At 45.6% G+C, this 20,804-nt stretch overlaps 1 protein-coding gene across 4 annotated transcripts in view; it reads left to right on the forward strand.

Moving 5' to 3' along the window:
* Window positions 1-20,804, forward strand: part of OAS3 (2'-5'-oligoadenylate synthetase 3) — a 34,389-nt gene that overhangs the window by 9,477 nt on the left and 4,108 nt on the right. Inside the window, exons 5-14 of one of the 4 annotated variants that reach the window (XM_004053928.4) lie at window positions 188-341; window positions 1,103-1,447; window positions 2,927-3,209; window positions 13,296-13,471; window positions 14,322-14,572; window positions 14,983-15,127; window positions 15,905-16,078; window positions 17,414-17,699; window positions 19,088-19,263; window positions 19,586-19,824. In XM_004053928.4, coding sequence (XP_004053976.2) covers window positions 188-341; window positions 1,103-1,447; window positions 2,927-3,209; window positions 13,296-13,471; window positions 14,322-14,572; window positions 14,983-15,127; window positions 15,905-16,078; window positions 17,414-17,699; window positions 19,088-19,263; window positions 19,586-19,824 — 2,229 coding nt within the window. Of the gene's footprint in view, window positions 1-187; window positions 342-1,102; window positions 1,448-2,926; window positions 3,210-13,295; window positions 13,472-14,321; window positions 14,573-14,982; window positions 15,128-15,904; window positions 16,079-17,413; window positions 17,700-17,892; window positions 18,187-19,087; window positions 19,264-19,585; window positions 19,831-20,804 lie in introns of those variants that run through there. The other 3 variants (XM_055359153.2, XM_055359156.2, XM_055359154.2) reach the window with 3 other exon arrangements.

The raw sequence follows: 20,804 nt of genomic DNA on the forward strand, positions 1-20,804 counted from the left end.
TGACAATGATAAGCAGGCAATGTTGTTTTCCTCATTTTGTGGATAAGGAAATCGAGGCTCATAGAGGGTAAATCATTTGCCCCAGGTCACACAGCTGGAAAGTAGCAGAGATGCGATTGGAACCAGGTCCGTTTCACTCTGGAGCCCTCTTGCTAACCAGAACCTTCTTGTCTCTCTGAAATTGCAGGCCTGTGATCCTGGACCCAGCTGACCCCACATGGGACCTGGGGAATGGGGCAGCCTGGCACTGGGATTTGCTAGCCCAGGAGGCAGCATCCTGCTATGACCACCCATGCTTTCTGAGGGGGATGGGGGACCCAGTGCAGTCTTGGAAGGGGCCGGTAAGTGAGGGGGCCCCAGGACCCTTGGGTTTTGCACTTTGTTTATGTGTCCAGTGTTTCCTGAGCATCTACTATGTGCCATATGGTGTGGAACAGGCTTTAAAAAGCAGGGGTGGCCGGGCGTGGTGGCTCACGCCTGTAATCTCAACACATTGGGAGGCCGAGGTGGGCAGATTACCTGAGGTCAGAGGTCAGGAGTTCGAGACCAGCCTGGACAATATGGCAAAACCTCGTCTCTACTAAAAATATGAAAATTAGCCAGGCGTGGTGGTGGGTGCATGTAATCCCAGCTACTCGAGAGGCTGAGGCAGGAGAATTGCTTGAACTAGGGAGGCAGAGGTTGCAATGAGCTGAGATCACTCCATTGCACTCCAGCCTGGGCGACAGAGTAAGACTCCGTCTCAAAAAAAAAAAAAAAAAAAATGCACAGGGCATCAGGCATGTAAAACAGTTTTATCACCAAGCTCAAGTTGAAACTGCCTGGGGGAAGGAGTCCTTTGTTTTTCTGCAGCTATGGTCTGCTTACCAGACCTTTCTGCCCATCACAAGGGCACCCATTTTGCAGTTTATCCCTTCAGAAAGGCACCTTTTTCAACTCTGCCCAAAGATGGCCATGTGGGTTAGCCATGGCCCTCCCACTTCCCCTCTCTGAGCCTCAGTCACCCTGACTGTACAAAGGGCGGGAGCTGGGGAGAGAAGGCATTGGGTTGATGCAGAAACCTCTGCGCCTGGCTGAGGCAGCTCCTTCAATGACCTTCCAGGGCCTTCCACGTGCTGGATGCTCAGGTTTGGGCCACCCCATCCAGCTAGACCCTAACCAGAAGACCCCTGAAAACAGCAAGAGCCTCAATGCTGTGTACCCAAGAGCAGGGAGTAAACCTCCCTCATGCCCAGCTCCTGGCCCCACTGGGGCAGCCAGCATCGTCCCCTCTGTGCCGGGAATGGCCTTGGACCTGTCTCAGATCCCCACCAAGGAGCTGGACCGCTTCATCCAGGACCACCTGAAGCCGAGCCCCCAGTTCCAGGAGCAGGTGAAAAAGGCCATCGACATCATCTTGCGCTGCCTCCGTGAGAACTGTGTTCACAAGGCCTCAAGAGTCAGTAAAGTGAGTTGGGCCAGTGGAGACACAGGGGGGACCCTATCGAGGGATCAGCGTGGGGAAGGGAAGGGGTTACAGCAATGGAGCTGAGGTTGGGCTGGGGAACTGGACGGCCCAGGAAGGATGATTTGCTGGCTTAAATAAAATATATTTAAGTGCCAGCTTAGATTTTCTTTTTTTAATGATACAGTTTTTAAAACACTATTACAAGAATCAGATCACTTCCCTCCTCAGCTCAAAATTCTCCATGGTTTCACAGGGCACAGAGGCCTCAAGTCCTATAGGATGGGCCCTGGTCTCCCTCTGGCCTTGACTTACTCCACACTGGCCTCCTGGCTGCTCTGAGCTTACCAGGTCCACAGAACAATTCAAGGCCTCTGTAGTGGCTGTTTTCTCTTCCTAGAAGAAAATGAGAATTCTCTTCCCCAACCATTTGGCTCTCTCTCTCTCGCTCTCTCTGTCTCTCCTCTTCAAGTTTCTTGATCTGATGTCCTCGTCCACTGAGGCCTGACCACACAATTTAAAATTGCAGTCTTGCCCGGGCACGGTGGCTCACGCCTGTAATCCTAGAACTTTGGGAGGCCAAGGTGGGCAGATCACCTGAGGTCAGGAGTTCAAGACCACCCTGGCCAACATGGTGAAACCCTGTCTCTACTGAAAATACAAAAATTAGCTGGGCATGGTGACGGGCCCCTGTAATCCCAGCTACGCAGGAGGCTGAGGCAGGAAAATCGCTTGAACCTGGGAGGCGGAGGTTGCAGTGAGCTGAGACCATGCCACTACACTCCAGCCTGGGCGACAAGAGTGAAACTCCGTCTCAAAAATAAAAATAAATAAAAATAAAATTGCAGTCTTGCACTACCAGCCCCCTTTCTGTTCTGCACAGCACTTAGCATTTTCTCAGGACCTATTGTTTATTGATGGTCCCTTCCTTCCCTCCCCCAGCCAGCATGTAAGTTCCAGAACAGAAATTTTGTATCCTCTCTTCTTCTTTCTTTCCTGCAACAAACATTTAGTGAGCACTTACATGTACCAGATATGTGTGATATCCCGTGTGAAGGAGGGAGGGAGGGAATTGATGGAAACAGGGCAACAGAGGACAATTGCAGGCCCTATTTGGGCTTGGGACCTCAATTTGCAACTGCTGGCCCAGATGTGCAGTCAGTAGATGCTGCAGATAGTAGGCTAAAATGTTTGGTCGCTGCCCCTACTCAATCCCACCTCCATTATCTGTTGCTGCAGTTTGGTCTGACTTAGCTCAGGCTTCATGGATCAGAGGGCAGGTGCAGGCAGATACAACTTGACTCTCTGTCACAATTCTAAGAGGTCACAGGACCCATGCAGTTGGCCTCTGTCATAGTCCCCAGACCTGACATCAGCAAGAGGGCAGGTTCCAGGCTGTAGATGGGGCGCAGGTGATGGGATCGTAGTCCGACTCCCAGGCTCCTAGAGGGTCCCTGATCTGAGCTGTTCTTCCCTCCACAGGGGGGCTCATTTGGCCGGGGCACAGACCTAAGGGATGGCTGTGATGTTGAACTCATCATCTTCCTCAACTGCTTCACGGACTACAAGGACCAGGGGCCCCGCCGCGCAGAGATCCTTGATGAGATGAGAGCGCAGCTAGAATCCTGGTGGCAGGACCAGGTGCCCAGCCTGAGCCTTCAGTTTCCTGAGCAGAATGTGCCTGAGGCTTTGCAGTTCCAGCTGGTGTCCACAGCCCTGAAGAGCTGGACGGATGTTAGCCTGCTGCCTGCCTTCGATGCTGTGGGTGAGGGCGCCCAGCCTGTCCCTTGGAGAGTGATAGGGACCTCAGGCGCCCATCTAACAGGGGCACCTGCCATCCTCTTTTTGATCCTAATTCTCCTACTTGACCAAGCATGGAAAACTACTTTGAGATACTGAAAGTAATCATCACCATCAAATCTTACAACTATTTAGTGCTTTAACTTTACAAATATTTTAATTATGAAATGTTTCAAGCATACAGAAAACTACGGACATCACACATCCATGTAGCCCAATTCAGATTTAACAAATGTTAACAGTAGGCATATCTGCTTGGTATTTTTTTAAAGAAATTTCTCACGTTATAATTTTCTTCCTTATTTTAAAGGGTTTACTTTATGGTTCTTTTTTTTTTTAACTTTCGGAGGTGAATCTTAGCTTAGTAATTGTCAGTTTTAGTCAATGCAATTAAAGCTACCCATTTCCCTTTCAGTATCACATTAGCTACAGGGCAAATCTTTTGTTTGACATGTATAATTTTTATTATCATTCTGGTCTAAATATTTAGTACTTTTAATTATGACATTATTGTTTGTTCTTTCATCCATGAATATTTGGAAGTAGCTTTCCAGATGAATGTTTTGGAGATTTGTTTGCTTTTGGCATTTACTTATTATCTTTTTTAAAACTGTAGTCAGAAAACATACTTTATGTGATATCAATTCTTTGGAATTTGTTGGCATTTCTTAGGTTGCCCATAGTTGAAAAGAATGCATGCTTTCCATCCAGGCATGGTGGATCACACCTGTAATCCCAGCATTTTGGGAGGCCAATGCGGGTGGGTCACTTGAGGTCAGGAGTTCGAGACCAGCCTGGCCACAGTGAAACCCCATCTCCACTAAAAATACAAAAAAATATATATATATCCTGGCATGGTGGCACACACCTGTAATCCCAGCTACTCGGGAGACTGAGGCAGGAAAATCTCTTGAACCTGGGAGGCGGAGGTTGCAGTGAGCTGAGATTGCACCACTGCACTCCAGCCTGAGAGACAGAGTGAGACTCCATCTCATGCTTTCCATTGCTGAATGCAGACTTCTATATAGGTCCTTTAGATCTAGCTTATGACTTCTTGCTCGGATAATTTTTTGTTTGGTCTCTCAATTTCTGAGTAAAATATCTTAAAATCTCCTGCTCTGAATGGATATTTATCCCTTGTTCCTTGCAATTCTGTAAATTTTGTTTTTAATATTTTGAGGCTATGTTATTGGGAACATATAAGTGCATAATATTATATTTTATTGGATTGTTCTTTTATTATTAAGTAATAATCTTCATTTCTGAAAGTTATCTTTGTCTTAAAGCCTTTTGTCTGATATTAATAGGGCTTCAGTCCTCCTTTGTCAGCATTTTCCTGACGTACCCTCTCTACTCTATTTACTAGCATGTGTTATTAAATTGTACCCATTATAGGCAGCACAAAGCTAAAAGACAAAAATGAAAGAAGCAACAATGATATAATGATCTTCAAGGGTTTGATAATATCTTGGAACTAAACTTCCAGACACTAATAATAGGGGAGATTATTTCTTTTGTTTTTACAGTCTATGCAAATTAAAACCTATTAATATAATTAACAAATTTTTTCACCATTGCTACTTGATTTCCTGTTCTTCCTTCTGGATTCATTTTCCTTCTTATAGAAATACAACTTTTAGTACTTTTTCAGAAAGGGTTTATGAGCGACAAATTTTTCTCAGACTTTGTCTAAAACCATTTCTGTTTCACCTCCATGCTTGAATGGGATGCTTGACATTTGTTTTCCTTAGTTCTGCTGTCTTCTTACCTGTTGTTGCTGGTGAGAAGTCTCTGTCAATTATTGATTTTTTGTTGTTAATGATCTGTTTTTTGTTTGCATGCATGAATTTTGTTTGTTCATTTTCTTTTGATTTCCCTTTCAGTGGCTTTTAAGACTTTCTCTTGGTTCATAGTATTCTTCAGTTTCTCTTTGATGTATCTGTGTATAGAATTCTTTTTTTCTATGATTTTTTTATTATACTTTAAGTTCTAGGGTACATGTGCACAACATGCAGGTTTGTTACATATGTATACATGTGCCATGTTGGTGTGCTGCACCCATTAACTCATCATTTACATTAGGTATATCTCCTAATGCTATCCCTCCCCACTCCCCCCACCCCACGACAGGCCCTGGTGTGTGATGTTCCCCACCCTGTGTCCAAGTGTTCTCATTGTTCAGTTCCCACCTATGAGTGAGAACATGTGGTGTTTGGTTTTCTGCTCCTGTGTTAGTTTGCTCAGAATGATGGTTTCCAACTTCATCCATGTCCCTACAAAGGACATGAACTCATCCTTTTTTATGGCTGCATAGTATTCCATAGTGTATATGTGCCACATTTTCTTAATCCAGTCTGTCATTGATGGACATTTGGGTTGGTTCCAAGTCTTTGCTATTGTGAATAGTGCCACAATAAACATATGTGTGCATGTGTCTTTCTAGCAGCATGATTTATAATCCTTTGGGTATATACCCGGTAATGGGATGGCTGGGTCAAATGGTATTTCTAGTTCTAGATCCTTGAGGAATCGCCACACTGTCTTCCACAATGGTTGAACTAGTTTACAGTCCCACCAACAGTGTAAAAGTGTTCCTATTTCTCCACATCCTCTCCAGCACCTGTTGTTTCCTGACTTTTTAATGATCGCCATTCTAACTGGTGTGAGATGGTATCTCATTGTGGTTTTGATTTGCATTTCTCTGATGGCCAGTGATGATGAGCATTTTTTCATGTGTCTGTTGGCTGCATAAATGTCTTCTTTTGAGAAGTGTCTGTTCATATCCTTTACCCACTTTTTGATGGGGTTGTGTTATTTTTTTCTTATAAATTTGTTTAAGTTCTTTGTAGATTCTGGATATTAGCCCTTTGTCAGACGAGTAGATTGTAAAAATTTTCTCCCATTCTGTAGGTTGCTTGTTCACTCTGATGGTAGTTTCTTTTGCTGTGCAGAAGCTCTTTAGTTTAATTAGATCCCATTTGTCAGTTTTGGCTTCTGTTGCCATTGCTTTTGGTGTTTTAGTCATGAAGTCCTTGCCCATGCCTATGTCCTGAATGGTATTGCCTAGGTTTTCTTCTAGGGTTTTTATGGTTTTAGGTCTAAGATGTAAGTCTTTAATCCATCTTGAATTAATTTTGTATAAGGTGTAAGGAAAGGATCCAGTTTCAGCTTTCTAGATATGGCTAGCCAGTTTTCCCAGCACTATTTATTAAATAGGGAATCCTTTCCCCATTTCTTGTTTGTTTGTTTGTTTGTTTGTTGTTGTTGTTGTTGTTTGAGATGGAGTCTCACTCTGTTGCCTAGGCTGGAGTGCAGTGACACGATCTCGGCTCACTGCAAGCTCCGCCTCCCAGGTTCACACCATTCTCCTGCCTCAGCCTCCCGAGTAGCTGGGACTACAGGTGCCCGCCACCACATCTGGCTAATTTTTTTGTATTTTTTAGTAGAGACAGACAGGGTTTCACCATGTTAGCCAGGATGGTCTTGATCTCTCGACCTTGTGATCCACCTGCCTCGGCCTCCCAAAGTGCTGGGATTACAGGCGTGAGCCACTGCGCCTGGCCCCCATTTCTTGTTTTTGTCAGGTTTGTCAAAGATCAGATGGTTGTAGACGTGTGGTGTTATTTCTGAGGGCTCTGTTCTGTTCCATTGGTCTATATCTCTGTTTTGGTACCAGTACCATGCTGTTTTGGTTACTGTAGCCTTGTAATATAGTTTGAAGTCAGGTAGCATGATACCTCCAGCTTTGTTCTTTTGGCTTAGGATTGTTTTGGCAATGCAGTCTCTTTTTTGGTTTCATATGAACTTTAAAGTAGTTTTTTCCAATTCTGTGAAGAAAGTCATTGGTAGCTTGATGGGGATGGCATTGAATCTATAAATTACCTTGGGCAATATGGCCATTTTCACAATATTGATTCTTCCTATCCATGAGCATGGAATGTTCTTCCGTTTGTTTGTGTCCTGTTTTATTTCACTGAGCAGTGGTTTGTAGTTCTCCTTGAAGAAGTCCTTCACATCCATTGTAAGTTGGATTCCTGGGTATTTGATTCTCTTTGAAGCAATTGTGAATGGGAGTTCACTCATGATTTGGCTCTCTGTTTGTTATTGGTGTATAGGAATGCTTGTGATTTTTGCACAGTGATTTTGTATCCTGAGACTTTGCTGAAGTTGCTTATCAGCTTAAGAACATTTTGGGCTGAGACGATGGGGTTTTCTAAATATACAATCATGTCATCTGCAAACATGGACAATTTGACTTCCTCGTTTCCTAATTGAATACCCTTTATTTCTTTCTCCTGCCTTATTGCCCTGGCCAGAACTTCCAACACTATGTTGAATAGGAGTGGTGAGAGAGGGCATCCCTGTCTTGTGCCAGTTTTCAAAGGGAATGCTTCCAGTTTTTGCCCATTCAGTACAATATTGGCTGTGGGTTTGTCATAAATAACTCATTATTTTGAGATGCCTCCCATCAATACCTAGTTTATTGAGAGTTTCTAGCATGAAGGGCTGTTGAATTTTCTCGAAGGCCTTTTTGGCATCTATTGAAATAATCATGTGGTTTTTGTCTTTAGTTCTGTTTATATGATGGATTACGTTTATTGATTTGTGTATGTTGAACCAGCCTTGCATCCCAAGGATGAAGCCAACTTGATCAGGGTGGATAAGCTTTTTGATGTGCTGCTGGATTTGGTTTGCCAGTATTTTATTGAGGATTTTTGCATAGATGTTTTATTGAGGATTTTCGCATAGATGTTCATCAGGGATATTGGTCTTTTTTTGTTGTGTCTCTGCCAGGCTTTGGTATCAGGATGATGCTGGCCTCATAAAATGAGTTATGGAGGATTCCCTCTTTTTCTATTGATTGGAAAAGTTTCAGAAGGAATGGTAACAGCTCCTCCTTGTACCTCTGGTAGAATTCGGCTGTGAATCCATCTGGTCCTGGACTTTTTTTGGTTGGTAGGCTATTAATTATTGCCTCAATTTCAGAGTCTGTTATTGGTCTATTCAGGGATTCAACTTCTTCCTGGTTTAGTCTTGGGAGGGTGTATGTGTCCGGGAATTTATCCATTTTATGTAGATTTTCTAGTTTATTTGTGTAGAGGTGTTTATAGTATTCTCTGATGGTAGTTTGTATTTCTGTGTAATCGGTGGTGATATCCCCTTTATCATTTTTTATTGTGTCTATTCGATCCTTCTCTCTTTTCTTCTTTACTAGTCTTGCTAGCAGTCCATCAATTTTGTTCATCTTTTCAAAAAACCAGCTCTCAGATTCATTGATTTTTTGAAGGGTTTTTTGTGTCTCTGTCTCCTTCAGTTCTGCTCTGATCTTAGTTATTTCCTGCCTTCTGCTAGCTTTTGAATGTGTTTGCTCTTGCTTCTCTAGTTCTTTTCATTGTGATGTTAGGGTGTCAGTTTTAGATCTTTCTTGCTTTCTCTTGTGGACATTTAGTGCTATAAATTTCCCTCTACACACTGCTTTAAATGTGTCCCAGAGATTCTGGTATGTTGTGTCTTTGTTCTCATTGGTTTCAAAGAACATCTTTATTTCTGCCTTCATTTAGTTATGTACCAAGTAGTCATTCAGGAGCAGGTTGTTCAGTTTCCATGTAGTTGAGTGGTTTTGAGTGAGTTTCTTAATCCTGAGTTCTAGTTTGATTGCACTGTGGTCTGAGAGACAGCTTGTTATAATTTCTGTTCTTTTACATTTGCTGAGGAGTGCTTTTCTTCCAACTATGTGGTCAATTTTGGAATAAGTGTAATGTGGTGCTGAGAAGAATGTATATTCTGTTGATTTGGGGTGGACAGTTCTGTAGATGTCTATTAGGTCCACTTGGTGCAGAGCTGAGTTCAATTCTTGGATATCCTTGTTAACTTTCTGTCTCATTGATCTGTCTAATGTTGACAGTGGGGTGTTAAATTCTCCCATTATTATTGTGTGGGAATCTAAGTATCTTTGTAGGTCTCTAAGGACTTGCTTTATGAATCTGGGTGCTCCTGTATTGGGCGCATATATATTTAGGACAGTTAGCTCTTCTTGTTGAATTGATCCCTTTACCATTATGTAATGGCCTTCTTTGTCTCTTTTGATCTTTGTTGGTTTAAAGTCCCTTTTATCAGAGACTAGGATTGCAACCCTTGCTTTTTTTTGTTTTCCATTTGCTTGGTAGATCTTCCTCCATCCCTTTATTTTCAGTCTATGTGTGTCTCTGCATGTGAGCTGGGTCTCCTGAATACAGCACACTGATGGGTCTTGACTCTATCCAATTTGCCAGTCTGTGTCTTTTAATTGGAGCATTTAGTCCATTTACATTTAAGGTTAATATTGTTATGTGTAAATTTGATCATGTCATTATGATGTTGGCTGATTATTTTGCTCGTTAGTTGATGCAGTTTCTTCCTAGCATTGATGGTCTTTACAATTAGGCATGTTTTTGCAGTGGCTGGTACCGATTGTTCCTTTCCATGTTTAGTGCTTCCTTCAGGAGCTCTTGTAAGGCAGGCCTGGTGGTGACAAAATCTCTCAGCATTTGCTTGTCTGTAAAGGATTGTATTTCTCCTTCACTTATGAAGCTTAGTTTGACTGGATATGAAATTCTGGGTTGAAAATTCTTTTCTTTAAGAATGTTGAATATTGGCCCTTGGCCCCCACTCTCTTCTGGCTTGTAGAGTTTCTGCTGAGAGATCTGCTGTTAGTCTGATGGGCTTCCCTTTGTGGGTAACCTGAGCTTTCTCTCTGGCTGCCCTTAACATTTTTTCCTTCATTTCAACTTTGGTGAATCTGACAATTATGTGTCTTGGAGTTGGTCTTCTCGAAGAGTATCTTTGTGGCGTTCTCTGTATTTCCTGAATTTTAATGTTGGCCTGCCTTGCTAGGTTGGGGAAGTTCTCCTGGATAACATCCTGCAGAGTGTTTTCCAACTTGGTTCCATTCTCCCTGTCAATTTCCGGTACACCAATCAGACATAGATTTGACCTTTTTACATAGTCCCATCTTTCTTGGAGGCTTTGTTCATTTCTTCTTACTCTTTTTTCTCTAAACTTCTCTTCTCACTTCATTTCATTCATTTGATCTTCAATCACTGATACCCTTTCTTCCACTTGATAGAATCGGCTACTGAAGCTTGTGCATGCGTCACGTAGTTCTTGTGCCATGGTTTTCAGCTCCATCAGGTCATTTAAGTTCTTCTCTATGCTGTTCATTCTAGTTAGCCATTCATTTAATCTTTTATCAAGGTTTTTAGCTTCTTTGCGATAGGTTTGAACATCCTGCTTTAGCTCGGAGAAGTTTGTTATTACCGATTGTCTGAAGTTTTCTTCTCTCAACTCGTCAAAGTCATTCTCCATCCAGCTTTGTTCCATTGCTTGCGAGGAGCTGCATTCCTTTGGAGGAGAAGAGGCTCTCTGATTTTTAGAATTTTCAGCTTTTCTGCTCTGGTTGCCCCCTATCTTTGTGGTTTTATCTACCTTTGGTCTTTGATCATGGTGACATACAGATGGGATTTTGGTGTGGATGTCGTTTCTGTTTGTTAGTTTTCCTTCTAACAGTCAGGACCCTCAGCTGCAGGTCTGTTGGAGTTTGCTGGAGGTCCACTCCAGACCCTGTTTGCCTGGATATCACCATTGGAGGCTGCAGAACAGCAAATATTGCAGAACTGCAAATGTTGCTGCCTGATCCTTCCTTTGGAAGCTTCGTCTCAGAGGGGCACCCAGCCATATGAGGTGTCAGTCGGCCCCTACGGGGAAGTGCCTCCCAGTTAGGCTACTCGGGGGTCAGGGACCCACTTGAGGAGGCAGTCTGTCCGTTCTCAGATCTCAAACTCCATGCTGGGAGAACCACTACTCTCTTCAAAGCTGTCAGACAGGGACGTTTAAGTCTGCAGAAGTTTCTGCTGCCTTTTGTTCAGCTATACCCTGCCCCCAGAGATGGAGTCTACAGAGGCAGGCAGGCCTCCTTGAGCTGCAGTGGGCTCCACCCAGTTCGAGCTTCCCAGCCACTTTGTTTACCTACTCAAGCCTCAGCAATGGTGGATGCCCCTCCCCTAGCCTCGCTTCTGCCTTGCAGTTCGATCTCAGACTGCTGTGCTAACAGTGAATGAGGCTCCGTGGGTGTGTGACCCTCCGTGCCAGGTGCAGGATATAATCTCCTGGTGTGCCGTTTGCTAAGACCATTGGAAAAGCACAGTATTAGGGTGGGAGTGTCTCGATTTTCCAGGTACCATCTGTCATGGCTTCCTTTGGCTAGGAAAGGGAATTCCCCGACCCCTTGCACTTCCCAGGTGAGGCGACGCCCTGCCCTGCTTGGGCTCATGGTCCGTGGGCTGTACCCACTGTCCAACAAGCCACAGTGAGAGGAGTGAGAGGAACCCAGTACCTTAGTTGGAAATGCAGAAATCACCCATCTTCTGTGTCGCTCACGCTGGGAGCTGTAGACTGGAGCTGTTCCTATTCAGCCATGTTGGAACCTCCTCTCTGGATTTCTTTTTAATGTGTCCTCTTTGAAATGTGCTGTCCCTCCTGAATCTGAGAGCTCAATTCTTCCTTTAGTTTTAGGGAGAGGTCTTCCAATAGCTCTTCGAATACTGCCTCTCCCCTATTTTGTCTATTCTCTACTTCTGGAACTCCTGTTAGATGGTTTCTTATCTCATCCTCCATGGCTTTTCATCTCTCTCATTGTTCCCATCTCTTTGTCTATCAGGGCTGTCTGTTTTTCAGTTTCTTGGACCTGTCTTCTGGTTTATAAACTCTATTCAAATAATGTCTACTCTGCTGCTTATCCTTAATTTTTTTAAATTTCAGTGACTTTTTCACCTCTAAAAGTTATGTTCCTCTCTTTCTTAAATCAATCTGTTATTTGTTCATAGGCTTCAATTCTTTCACTGTGGTTTCAGTTTCTTTGATGTCTTCAATAATTTCCAACATGCTTATTTTAGTGTCTCAGATTGTCCTATTAACTCAAATTCTTGAGGTGCTAATTTTCCTATTTGTTGTGTCACCTGACTCTCCCTCATGGTTAATCATTTCCTCACATAGTTTGTAATTTTTTATTGTGAACTCATCTTTGGGGTTTGTGGAGATTTTGTTGTCTTTGCTTTTCCTGTGGAAGTTCCTTGTGCCCTGGGTTGGAGAAATATTCCCCTTGGGACCAAGTTTTCACTTCGTTTCTACCTGGACTCCAAGAGTTTCACTAATTCCCAGGCTAGATTATGCATTAATTTAACAGTCTGGGATTTCCTCACCAGGCAGATACTGTAAATTTGGACTTCACATCCACATCTAGCACAGGATCGGGGTTCCAGTTTCTCACAGGGGATTTTCTTTTTTCCCCCACCCAGAGCCCTAGCAGCAAGCTTCCTTGAAGCCCCTCTCTGCCAGTGGATAACCTTTTGCAATCGCTTTTCATGAAGAAGGCATTTATTTTAGAGGCCAGCCTTATGAAAGTGAAGGACAAGACTCAATTATAGCTTCCTCTCTGTGTCTTGTTTTTCTTTTTCTGGAAGATAACGTTAATAATAGCAATAATTACTGCTTATTGAGCGCATGATGTATTCTACATACTGTTCTAAGCACTTCACATGTAGATTTGAATTGGTTCTTACAATAGCCTTAGAAGGATAGGTGCTATTTATGATCTCCCTTTTACAGATGAGGAAACTAGACCTGAAGAGGTAAAAATCACACAGCTTGGATTTGAACCCAGGCTTATCTGTCTCCAAAGCTCACTCCTTTAACCACTGTGTGACACAGCTTTTCTGGCTCAAGATTATCCATCTTTCAGCTTTCAGGGAAAATTTAAAAAACAAAAAATAAATAGAAGATTATCCACTGTGCAGTTACTGGATGGATTAGCAAAAAATATTGAAAAGCATCCAGTACAGAATTGACACTGAAAAAATGATAGCTCTGATTGTTATTCAATGTTATAGTGTATTATTGATTGCAATGTTAGGTGATTAATGTTAGAATATTCATAAAGGCTGGTGAATGGATGGGTTGGTAAATGCTGCTGTCTTCAATTGGAGTTGCACACTCAGGGTGTTTCAAACTTCTACAGGGCAGCTCAGTTCTGGCACCAAACCAAATCCCCAGGTCTACTCGAGGCTCCTCACCAGTGGCTGCCAGGAGGGCGAGCATAAGGCCTGCTTCGCAGAGCTGCGGAGGAACTTCATGAACATTCGCCCTGTCAAGCTGAAGAACCTGATTCTGCTGGTGAAGCACTGGTACCGCCAGGTGAGTTGCCCCTGGCTCCTCCCAGGAAGCCACCACTGTCATGGCAACCACCCCAGCCAATCAGTTCCTTCTCTACACCCACATCTCCCCTCCTTTGCTTCTTATTGGTCATCCAGAGCAGAAGGACCGGCCTCCTCCATCCTCCATTTCCTGCCCAGATCTGGAAGCCACTGTTAGAAAAAAATCTTTTCTCCATCAAGTCTAAAGTCTTCATTTCTTGTACCTGGGGTTCACTTTAGCCCATCCACTTCTCTCTTTTGACACTGCAAATGTTTTCTCTGTTTTTCCCCCACAGCCTTGTTGCCTCTTTTGAGTTGTACTAAATTCTGAACATCCTTCGGAGCTCCCTTACTAAGTATTCTCTGAATTCTGACTTGTATTCATGCATCCCTATATTCAACAAACATCTATCGAGCACCTGCTATTTCTAACTTGTGATGGACACTGGGATACCAAGATGGATACATTGCAGCCCCTATTCCTGTACAACCACCCCATGTTATGTGATTAATGTTAAAATATTCCTAAAGGCTGCTGATGGATGGATTCGTCAATGCTTCCGTCTTCAATTAGAGTTACACACTCAAGATGTTTCAAATTTCCAAATTCCTTGAAGGGAGACACTAGGCAAAAGCCACGTCTGAGCTCTCAGTCTCACTGTATGACCTTAGACAAGTCACTACCCTCCTCTGAACCTCAGTTTACCCACCTGTAAAATGAGAAGCATCGGCAAGTTTCTATTCTTTCTGCGCTTCTGTTTTCTATATTCCCTTCCTGCCCCAAGTGCTTATGGCCACACTCAGCTCACATCCACTAATCACTCATCTTTGGTTGGCCTTGTGTGACACAGGTTGCGGCTCAGAACAAAGGAAAACGACCAGCCCCTGCCTCTCTGCCCCCAGCCTATGCCCTGGAGCTCCTCACCATCTTTGCCTGGGAGCAGGGCTGCAGGCAGGATTGTTTCAACATGGCCCAAGGCTTCCGGACGGTGCTGGGGCTCGTGCAACAGCATCAGCAGCTCTGTGTCTACTGGACGGTCAACTATAGCACTGAGGACCCAGCCATGAGAATGCACCTTCTTGGCCAGCTTCGAAAACCCAGGTGAAGACCCGCTTCCCTTTGCCTGGCTTCATTATCCTCCCCCTCCCCACTGTCACCCTGGAGTCAGTCATCCAGGAGGAGTCCAAGGTAGGGTTTGGGGTGGCAATCCCGCTCCTCACTCTACTTCCCTCTGGACTCTTTGCTGAGGAAGTGTGGACATAAGGAGTCCCAAAAGAAACCAGGGCCAGTTTTATTAGCATGATAAAATAGTATTTCTCAGTTGAAGGGGCCACCCAATAGCTTTCCAACCAAGGCAGCCAATTGAGACCGCTTCTGCACTTGGGCAAGACTGAGCCAACCCTGAGGTCCTGACACTCTTTCCAGCCCTCACGCCCCTTTTCAGCCCTTCCACCCACCTCCTCTTTCACTGACTCCCACCTTCCCCACCCACCTTCCTGCTGTGCCCCCAGACCCCTGGTCCTGGACCCCGCTGATCCCACCTGGAACGTGGGCCACGGTAGCTGGGAGCTGTTGGCCCAGGAAGCAGCAGCGCTGGGGATGCAGGCCTGCTTTCTGAGTAGAGACGGGACATCTGTGCAGCCCTGGGATGTGATGGTAAGATGGAGGGTCCTGGGGGGCAGGGGGCCCTGCACCCTGCCTTCTAGTCAGGTTCCCTTAACCTGCCAGTGCACCCATCCCCAGCTGCTAGGAGTGTTGGTGGCTGACAACTTATAGCCACCCCTTCTCTGGAGACTTGCCTTCCATGAAATGCACAGATTGCTACGTCCCAGCCAGTGCCTGAGTGACACAGGGTTACAAAAGGCCCAACTCTGTCTCCAGGCGGAACCGACTCTGTGATGCAACTCACGTTCCAGCGCTCCCTGTGGAATCAGGCAAATACTTGTCTCCAGCTGAGCACCCAGCTTTGCTGAGCCTCTTCTCTGCCCTCTGCTGCTGTCCTTGTTCCACTTCTCCTCCAAGCACTGCCCCAATTAATCATATGCACAAGAATTCCTGCCATGGACCCTGCTTCTAGGAAAACTGAGACATAAGCCACTTGCAGCTCCCAAAAGGATATGATTTTATCACATTTACTATTTTGCAGCAGGGTCTCATAACCAGCATTTAATACTCAGGACAATCCATTGAGACCCAGACTTCATTATTGCACTCATTTAAACATGGGGAAACTGAGACTGTGTATTGATGCTGGAACCAAAATTCAATCTCAGGTCCTTCTGATGCTACCTCAGAACCTACCCACCAGCTGAGAAGGAAAGAGGGACATGGGAGACAGTGGGAGTCTTGTCCTCAGAGGACATCAAGGGGCAGGGCTTGGGTGAGCACTGGGAGTCCCGTCTCAAGTTGGCCCCACCTGGATTCTATCTGCAGCCAGCCCTCCTTTACCAAACTCCAGCTGGGGACCTTGACAAGTTCATCAGTGAATTTCTCCAGCCCAACCGCCAGTTCCTGGCCCAGGTGAACAAGGCTGTTGATACCATCTGTTCATTTTTGAAGGAAAACTGCTTCCGGAATTCTCCCATCAAAGTGATCAAGGTGGTCAAGGTGAGTCCTCAGAGAGCTGTAGGCAAGCAGTGTCCTGCAAGCTGGTGATCTCTCCCAGCCCAGGGCCAGGCTTGACCCACTTCTGCCCTCGTAGCAAACAGCAAAAAGCCAGGCATAGAGAAAGAGCCGGAAAGTGGTCATGGGAGGATGGCAGAGAGAGGGCCCAGATATGTCCAACAAGTCTCTTTTGGTTGCTAGTGACACCTAACTCAAAAGACGCAACAAAGGAATGTATTGACTGATGTAACTGGAAAGTCCTGGGTAGGGCTGCTTACAGGCATAGCTAGATCCAGGAGCCCAGGCAGCATCATCAGGACTCAGTTTTTCTCTCCAGTTCTCGGTTCTGCTTTTTAGTGTCTTGGATAGGCCCTTAACATATGGTAGTCTTTGGCAGCTCTAAGCTTCCAGAAAGGGGAACTTGTTTTTCCTTAAAATTCAAATATAAGTCTTGGAATTGAGTCTCATTGGCCTGGCTTGGGTAACCTACCAACCCCCAAACTAGTTACTGGGGCTAGGGAGACATTATGCTCTGGATGGCCAAGACTGGGTCACATGGTGAAGTGGCCCCCGCCTAGTCCTCATGGGCTGAGTGTGGGGTAGGAGTGGTCCCTCCAAAGAACACCAGGATGCTGATCCCAGGTGGAAAGGATGCTGGGGGTGTACAAACGGTCACACTGTCCACGGCACTGGATACAGCCTCAGTCCACAGTTGGAGAGACAAGTGAGACCCAGATCAGCTCAGAAAGAGTGTTAGCATAAAGCCAGCCAGTGAACACTGCCAGGGATGCTGGTTTGCTGTGTGACCATAGGCACGTACCTTCCCCTCTCTGATCCTCACGTTCCTGATTTCTAACACTTGAGGAGAGTGGCTTGGCTCACTGGCTCTCAACTCTGGCTCCCCTGGCTTGACCTTGGAATTACAGTTTTTTAAAAATATGCTGATGCCCAAGCCCCAACCCAGGAAAACGTAAATCACAGTCTTGTGGGGTGGGAGCCAGCCATTAGTCGTTGGTAAAAGCCTTCCAGGTGCAGACAGGCTTGGGAGCTGCAGGCCCAAAAAACCAACCAACAAACAAAACACTTCTCAAATCCTCTCCAGTCGCAAAACATGATGGAATGAGAAATTTTGCATTTGTTGAAGGGTTTAAACTTACCTCTTGCATGCTTCTTTTTCTTACAATCTTAAATACAGTCTTTCTTACCATATGAAAGATCTAACACAGAGAGGTTAGATGACTTGTCCAAGGTCACACAGTAGGTTTTCTAACTCATAGTCCAGAACCGACAGGCTAAGCCATGCTTCAAGGGTCGAGCCACCTGCCATGTCCTCTCCAGGGTGGCTCTTCAGCCAAAGGCACAGCTCTGCGAGGCCGCTCAGATGCCGACCTCGTGGTGTTCCTCAGCTGCTTCAGCCAGTTCACTGAGCAGGGGAACAAGCGGGCCGAGATCATCTCCGAGATCCGAGCCCAGCTGGAGGCATGTCAACAGGAGCGGCAGTTCGAGGTCAAGTTTGAAGTCTCCAAATGGGAGAATCCCCGCGTGCTGAGCTTCTCACTGACATCCCAGACGATGCTGGACCAGAGTGTGGACTTTGATGTGCTGCCAGCCTTTGACGCCCTAGGTGAGGTGCCCTGGCGTAGACCTGAGAGGGGGAAATACAGAGGCAGGGCCGCCATGGGCAGTTGTAGAGGTTGCACAGTACACAACCAGGCCACGTCTGTTCACATCATTGCAGGCATTGTAGTTGCGTATGTTCATCACAACTTTCCTGCAAAGTATCTAAAGAAGAGGGCGCCTTTTTCTAATTTGCACAGGCACTCTGTGGGCTAACGGTGGCCTCAAGCTGGGTTCCAGTCCGAGCAATTCCACCAACATGCTGGATGACCTTGAACAAGGGACTTCCCCGTCCTGAGCCCCAGTGTCTTTATCTCACATCTGACAGTAAGGACACTGATGTTTCTTGCACATTCCCAGCTTTGAATGGTTTGTGTGCCACCCACCTCCTCCACCTGCTGCAGATCCATTCATTCAGTTCATTCAATACATGCATCTACTCTGTGCCCAGTGCTCTTCCAGGCACCAAAAATAAAGCCTTGAACAAAATAGATACAACTCTCTTCATATCTTTTCAACTCTCAGTTTGATTAGCAGTTTTCAGAGTGAGAAAATCCCTTGTATCCGAATTTATTTGGTTTCTGAGTTTGAGGGAGCAGGAGGCCAAGGGAGGGATTCATGTAGAATTTTTTTTTAAGAGACAGGGTCTTACTTTATCACCCGGCCTGGAGTGCAGTGGCACGATCATGATTCAATGCAGCCTCAAACTCCTGGGCTCAAGTGATCCTCCAGCCCCAGCGTCCTGAGAAACTGGGACTACAGGTGCACACCACCACACCTGGCTAATTTATAGAATTTTTTGTAGAGATGGGGATATGACTATGTTGCCCAGGCTGATCTGAAACTCCTGGCCACATATGATCCTCCTGCAGTGGCCTTCGAGAGTGCTGGGATTACAGACGTAAGCCACTGCACCCAGCCCAGAAATTTATCTGAATCTATTCAGTTCTTCAGTTCAGAGAGCAAGAATTTGGATATTAAGGAATGCCTTTAAGTGCAATGTAACCAGAATGGTGATGTCAACTCCATACACAGCTCTGTTACCTGCAGGAGGATGTAAGACTGAGGCCTGCCCTCCCTCGGTTAGACAGAAAGATAAGTAAATATTAGAGAGGTGTTAAAGACAGGCTAGCTCCCAGCTGAGACTTTTTCCAAGATAGGTAAGCAGATGGTTTGAAAGGGAGCAGAAAAGGGAGTATGACTGTCACCAGGGATTTAATGTGGGTCATGCCACATCTGTGTTCCACCTAAAAACACCCTGTGGCCTCCCAGTGGATCCCAGACCACCCTTAGGAAAACACCCAAGAGGTAGGAGTTCTCAGAAGTCCTTTCTAAGTTGGCCCCACTGGGACACCGTGGGAGCCGGAGTGATGGTAACCATCTCCCCATCTCCAGGCCAGCTGGTCTCTGGCTCCAGGCCCAGCTCTCAAGTCTATGTCGACCTCATCCACAGCTACAGCAATGCGGGCGAGTACTCCACCTGCTTCACAGAGCTACAACGGGACTTCATCATCTCTCGCCCTACCAAGCTGAAGAGCCTGATCCGGCTGGTGAAGCACTGGTACCAGCAGGTTCGGCACATGGATAGGCCACCTTCCTAAGTTGCCCTGGGCTCTGCCTCTGGAGCACTTTCCTGGGAGGAAGCAGGGCCCAGCCCTGGCCAAGATCCTGGGTTGGTGGAGCAGAGCAGAAAGAGTGCTATATCTTAGCTGTGAGACCTTAGTTTTCTTATCTGTAAGATGGGGGTGATAAAACTATGTCACAGGATGTGATGGGATAATGCATGACAAGGCATCTGGCACATGTAGGTGCTCAATAAAAGTTTTGGGGTTGCTTTGCCAAGTCCTCATCAGTGCCAATATGAACCAACATATCTTTCTTCTCGTTCTCCAGTGTACCAAGATCTCCAAGGGGAGAGGCTCCCTACCCCCACAGCACGGGCTGGAACTCCTGACTGTGTATGCCTGGGAGCAGGGCGGGAAGGACTCCCAGTTCAACATGGCTGAGGGCTTCCGCACGGTCCTGGAGCTGGTCACCCAGTACCGCCAGCTCTGTATCTACTGGACCATCAACTACAACGCCAAGGACAAGACTGTTGGAGACTTCCTGAAACAGCAGCTTCAGAAGCCCAGGTTCAGGTCTACCCCCAATGTTCCAGAATTTCAAACCTGGGATCACTCACTCTCCCCACTTTCTAGATTGCAGAGCAGAGATGGGAAAACACTCTTCCTAGAACGGATTCCTTCCTAGAAGTTATATTCGTAGCACCTGAGGGAAAAGCGGTCAATTTTCTGGTCACCCAGGAATAGGGTTGCCAGATAAAATGCAAGACCCCAAGTTAAATTTGAGTTTCAGATAAACAATGAATAACTTCTTAGTATAAGTATGCTCGATGCCATATTTGAGACATAATTATGCTTAAAAATTTATTCACTGTTTATCTGAAAGTCAAATTTAACTGGGCATCCTGGTTTTTTGTTGTTGTTGTTGTTGTTTGTTTGTTTGTTTTTGTCACCCAGGCTGGAGTGCAATGGCGCGATCTTGGCTCACTGCAACCCTCCGCCTCCCGGGTTCAAGCAATTCTTCTGCCTCAGCCTCCTGAGTAGCTGGGACCACAGGCGCACGCCACCAGGTCCAGCTAATTTTTGTATTTTTAGTTGAGACAGGGGTTTCACCATGTTGGCCAGGCTGATCTCGAACTCCTGGCCTCAAGTGATCTGCCTGCCTAGGCCTCCCAAAGTGCTGGGATTACAGGCATGAGCCACTGTGCCCAGCCTTGTATTTGTACTTGTTAAATCTGACCACCCTACCTGTGAACCCACCCAGGTGCCATAAGCATGTTTCATTCTTTGGGATTTTGCCTACCTCTGAAATGGGTACAGAGATAACAGAGATGCTTTTGCAAACTCAGGATGCATCTCCAGTCAGTGGGGAGTGGCTACTTAGAATTATGTGTTGAAAAAGCTTCTGAGGTTGTGATTTGACTCAGCTGGAAAGAGTAGGCTAACCAGCTAGTAGTGTCCAAAGGTTGAGCATCCCAAATTCAAAAATTCAACATCTGAAAATGGCCCAGAATTTGAAGCTTTTTGACCACCAAAAAAAACGCTCAAGG

Source organism: Gorilla gorilla, chromosome 10 (genome assembly GCF_029281585.2).
Source record: "Gorilla gorilla gorilla isolate KB3781 chromosome 10, NHGRI_mGorGor1-v2.1_pri, whole genome shotgun sequence".
Classification (NCBI taxonomy): Eukaryota; Metazoa; Chordata; class Mammalia; order Primates; family Hominidae; genus Gorilla; species Gorilla gorilla.